This window comes from Prunus mume, linkage group LG6 (assembly GCF_029339155.1).
Source record: "Prunus mume cultivar Tortuosa linkage group LG6, ASM2933915v1, whole genome shotgun sequence".
Taxonomy (NCBI): Eukaryota; Viridiplantae; Streptophyta; class Magnoliopsida; order Rosales; family Rosaceae; genus Prunus; species Prunus mume.
This window is the reverse complement of record NC_142703.1, coordinates 21712893-21718465: the sequence shown is the minus strand read 5'-3', so window position 1 is coordinate 21718465 and position 5573 is coordinate 21712893. Positions and strand designations below refer to the sequence as shown.

Here is a 5573-nt window from a genome sequence, read left to right as displayed (position 1 = left end):
TGTTTCATAATTTTATACCAAGCCAAATGCTCCAAACTTGGAAGTCAAGACAGCCTAAGTTGAAATCCTGTCAAAACTTTACTGTTGTGGAAGATTGAAGATTTGAAGACTTTTCCAATTTTTCCTAGTGGCGTGTGATATATTCTTGGAAAGCTTAGAGATCAAGCAACATTTTTATATTTTGCCAGAATTTTCTTGGATGTGGAAAGACACCAAAACATGCGTGCAAGTTGGCTAACGTGTTTCCAAGTCAAAAAGGATTCTTTCCTAGTTTGTTTCCTTAATTGTTTGAGATTTTTTTTTGCTTTAAGAGAGTTTTTCTAGACCTTTTTATAGTAGGGTTTAGTTGTTTTACACTACATAAGGTCACCCTAAGCTCTCTCTATGGACCATCTTGATACCATATACTTTTTCACCATATTTCAATACACCCACAAATATATCAGAGAGAGAGTCAAGAGTTGCTGTTGTGGTGCTTTTCGAGCTTACGAAGGTGTTGCTGTGGAGAAATCAGAGATCAAATCCATCTGTCAAATCGGTTTTATGACAACAATTATATTGCTTATCTTTTCTTTTGTCATGAAATAATTTTCCTTGCTAGGGCTATAATGTAGTCTAACCATGAATACTTAATTTTTTATAGTTAAATTAATTTCTGATTACTATTCCATGTTGAGTATTTGTTATTGTTCTCAATGCTTTGAATATCTGGCCAGACACATCATTCTTATGGCTACTGCAGATTGGGCACAAGCTAATCTTTAACAAACTAGAAAACCCACCTGCTCTCTTGTTGCGCTCTCTCGACAGTACCCAAATATGAAGGAGTGATTAAAATCAATACTGATGTGTGTAGAAAAGGTGAGGATGGATGCATTGTTGCTGGGGGTGTACTAAGAGATAGTTATGGGCAGTGGATTAGAGGCTTTGCTGTTAATCTTGGTGTAGGACAAGTCTTGGAAGATGAGTTATGGGGCATTTATCTTGGAATGGGTATTTGTTGATTTTTGGGTTTATTTTGGGTGTGTTTATATACATTAAATTTTATAGGGTATATTTATAGCTTTATGTCTAGGAATGGGTATTTCACTAATTTTGTATAAGAATTAAGTGGAATTGGTTATGGTGAAATCAGATGCTCTAATATCTCATCAACTTGATTTAAATTACTATTTTTCATATTTGTTTTAATTTAGTTTAATAAATCAATTACTCTCATTAATGAATTTTTCAAATACACTTTTGAATTAATCATAATTGGTACTTAAAAGGAAATTGTAGCCTTCATGGGAATGACACTTCACTTATCTCTATATTACGGCGGCGCCAAAAATTACTTGTGAAATTATTGCAAGCACACAATCCGCAGAATCAATATAGAGATAAGTGAGGTGTCGTTCTCACGAAGACTGCAATTTCCTTTTAACTACCAATTATGATTAATTCAGAAGTTTATTTGAACAATTGATTAATGAGAGTGAATGATTCATTAAAATAAATTAAAACAAAATGAAAAATAACAATTTAATTAATGGTGGAAAATCAAGTTGATGAGACAATAGAGCATCCGATTTCACCATAACTAATTCCACTTAATTCTTATAGCCAATTACCCTAATTTTTACCCATTGACACTTGGTTTCTCCTAATTCATTCAATATCTCCTCTTGGGCTCAATCAAAAGTATTCTCAATTAACAACCTATTCTCTCTCGAGCAATGGATTTATAAAATTAAGAATCCATTAAGTCTATGAGAACCTAAAAGAAAATTGCATTTGTCATGTTAGTCCCTCTTGGGCACTCATTCAAGACACGATGTTGGTTACGAGAAGCAAACACCAAATATTAGCTAGATATTTAAAGCATTAAGAACAGTAACAAATTCTCAACATGGAATAGTAATAAAAAATTAATATAACTATAAAAATTAAGTATTCATGGTTATGCTACATCGTATCCCTAACAAGGAAAATTAGTTCATGACAAAAGAAAAGATAAACAAGAAAATTATTGTCATAAAACCGATTTGGCCGATGGATTTGATATTTGGATTCTCCACAATAACACCTTCGTAAGCTCCAAAAGCACCATGGGCAGCAACTCTTGGCTCTCTCTCTAATATATTTGTGGGTGTATTGAACTATGGTGAAAAAGTATAGTGTATATGGTCATCTTAGAGAGAGCTTAAAGCGGCCTTATATAGTGTAAAACAACTAAACACTACTCTAAAAAGGTCTAGAAAAACTCTCCTAAAGCAAAACAAAATCATAAAAAATTAAGGAAACAAACTAGGAAAGAATCCCTCTTTGAGTTGGAAACACGTCAGCCAATATTTCAAGCACATTTTGGGGTCGTTCCACTTTCTAGAAAATTTTGGAAAAATATGACAAACGTAGCTTGATCTCTAAGCTTTCCAAGCATCAGTACATGACACTAGAAAACATTGAAAAAATGTTCAACTCGTCAATCTTCCACAACAGTGTAGTTTTGACAGGATTTCACTTAGGTTGTCTTGATTTGCATGTCTGGAGCAATTGGCTTGATAGAAAAGTATGAAACTTTGACACAATGATCTTAAATGTCATATCTTTCTTCTCTAATTGGCCTTGGGCTAAAAGTCATTCGAAAAGTTGATTTTCAGTCAAAATCCTTCCAAGAGCGCAGAATAGCTGAAAATAAGGAAAGTAAGGTAATAATGCTATTTTTAATTAACTTCCCCTACAAAACCAAACATAAGAGGTATAAAAATATAGGAAATAATGCACTTATCAGTGGAAAACTGTGAAGATGAGTGTAGGGTGTGGACCAATTTAAGGTAGTGGTGGGAACGAGATATATTGATGAGTATGACAACATTGAGAGTGGCTTCAACCCAAAGAGTGAGAGGAGCATGGCTTTGATGGAGGAGAATATGAGTGACGATGTGCGTTCGGCTTGCCATTTTGTTGAGGAGTAAGAGGACAAAACATGAGTTATTCTATCGTAGTTTGATGTCAAAATTTTTGCAGAGGTCCATCCAATATTATCTAAGATTGCTTTCATCTAGCAGATGTGGATTAGATCATTTGGCAAAGACAATGAGCCTGGCCCCATACACCCGAGTTTGCGTCTCCCTTCCATAAATTAGATTAACTTAGAATAGTTTATCACTTGTATAAAAAAAAAAAATATGCTGTCATGTATTTGATATGTAATTACTAATCAGATGTAACCTTAATGATTAATATTATATTGGGCTAGGCTCAACTTGCTGAATCTCAAACCGCCGCCATGAAGTTCGAAGGTGGCGACAAGTCAACAGCAAAGGTAGAAAGGGTCAAGGCATTCGCTAATCCACAATAGTTCTCCATCATTAATTCCATTTCTTATATGGATCATTGTTATTAAGTTAAAACTACACAAAAACAATCTATAAATTTAAGACTGTTGGTAAAAAAACAATCTCACAGAAAGAAATTCTCAAGATGCATTTTGAATTTTCTGCTATACAGTTTCTAACCAAAGGTAGGCTTATAATCTTATTTATTTATTGCTTTTTGAATACTAATTTCCTTTAAAAAAAAAATTAAATAGAGTTTTTATTAATAATTTTAAGGGAGTTTGTGAAATATATCACCAAAAGAGGGTTTAACGTCTTCAGTCTTCTCATCCATTGTTCATATTCAAAGATGACCTTTGAAAGTTCTAATATAACAAGCTGTCTGAATTCAACTTAGTGCAGCTTCCACGTCTCTTCTTTTCACCAACCAGAAACCTCTGTCTCTCTCTGTCTCTGTCTCTCTCTCTCTCTCTCTCTTTGGTTTTGGATGGTGGTTTTTCTTATCTCTGCAAAACCACCACTCTTCCTTAGCTATGGAATTCCACCATGGAAAGCTGTTAAGAGAATCATGGAACCTTTCAACGATCTGCCAATCAGTCTGTGATTTAACAGAATCAAGGAAACTTTCAAAGATCTGCACATCACTCTGTGATTCAGAAAAAAATGATTCTGTTTCTTGTCTCCGATTATGTTTGACTAAATGTCCTGACATCTGCCGCCTTGGACATGATGAAACAAAAAAATCCAATAATTCCTACACCTTCGTGGCTGTTGCATCATCTTTGATTGTAGCCACTTTTCTTCTTGTTGGTTTGTATGTTTTCTATGTAAAGTACTATTCAACCCGGAGAAGATCACAACCACAACAGCAACCTTTATCAGAGGAGACCCATGATGACTATATAGATGAAGATCATGGGCCGGTGCTTGACCACCCCATCTGGTACATCAACACCATCGGTCTCCAGCAATCGATTATCAGTTCGATCACAGTATGTCAGTACAAGAGAGGTAATGGTCTTGTTGAAGGTACAGAGTGTTCTGTGTGCTTGAGTGAGTTTCAAGAAGATGAGACTTTGAGACTTTTGCCTAAATGCAATCATGCTTTTCATGTTCCTTGTATTGATACGTGGCTTAGATCCCATACCAACTGCCCCATGTGTCGGGCACCGATCTTGGCAACCCCTGCACCAGAACCAAATCTTGCTGTCAGTATTCCAGAAGAAGAAACCCAGGTGGAGATTTCGGAAAATATCGGTGAATCTAGTGAAGAAATGGGAGAGGAAATTTGTGAGATTAGAATTGAAACAGAGGAAAACAGAGAGGTGATTGGAAAGGGGAGAGATGAAATCCCAATTGAAGAGGTGAACGAACTAGTGGAGCCAAGAAGGTCGGTTTCCATGGATTGTTTATCAGCTTCAAAGATCAGTCTGGAGCTTTCTAATCTCCCTGCAGTGGAATCTGAAAGGAATTCAAATACCAAATTGGTTGCGGTAAATAAATTAAACAGGGAAATTGTTCCCAGGAAGACTGGTGGAAATCAGAAGTTGCAAAGACAGAAGGGCAGTTCTTCAAAAGGGAGGTCTCTGCAAAATGTTCCTCTTACTATGAAGAGGTCATCTTCCTGCAATGGGAAAGTCTTGTTCTGCAGGGATGTTCAAAACAGTGACTCAGTTTCCCAATTGAAGAGCTTTTGATCTCAATTTTCTTTTTGTCATGTTTTGATCCTCTTTTCCTTGTCTGGTAAGGCATCTAAAAACCTGGGATGTCTCTGAAGTTCTGAACTCTCAGCAATCTGAGAGTGTTTTTTTTCCATTACTTTATCAGATTACACACATAAATAAATTCCTGTTTGTACTAAAGTTTATGTCAGAACTAGAAAATTGAGTGGCCCAAAGGGGGATTCACAGCTTTTAAATGTAGTATCTGAAAAGAATCAATCAATTGTAGATGAAACCTTTTTTTTCTTTTGAACGAAAGATGACGAGATTTCGTGGTCTCTAAGATAACTATCAACTTTGGATATTGGAGTCAAAAAGCTATATCGCAGCAAAGCAGAATGATCATCAATGTGTTGATTATCGTTTGTTTATATCTTTCCGTTGAATGCTTAGGTATTTACTGCAAGCTGCTGCTTCCTTCAATTTTGCAGCTCAAACTAAAGTTTTCACTTGTAGATTGGTTTTGTTAGAATTCATCCCATTTCATGTTCGATAGCTTCTGAGTTCAGGTTGATGGGAAGAAGGAAAATGG

General features: G+C 35.6%; 1 protein-coding gene across 1 annotated transcript; it reads left to right on the top strand.

The window, feature by feature from the left end:
• Positions 1–3679: 3679 nt before the first annotated feature.
• On the top strand, positions 3680–5299 carry LOC103335902 (uncharacterized). The gene has a single exon (XM_008238937.3). The coding sequence runs from the start codon at positions 3854–3856 to the stop codon at positions 5015–5017; it is 1164 nt and encodes a 387-aa protein (XP_008237159.2). The 5' UTR covers positions 3680–3853; the 3' UTR covers positions 5018–5299.
• The last annotated feature ends 274 nt before the right edge of the window (positions 5300–5573 follow it).

What these genes read in the sequence shown, in the direction of transcription:
- LOC103335902 (XM_008238937.3), top strand. Translation starts at nt 3,854, where the DNA reads ATGGAATTCCACCATGGAAAGCTGTTAAGAGAATCATGGAACCTTTCA.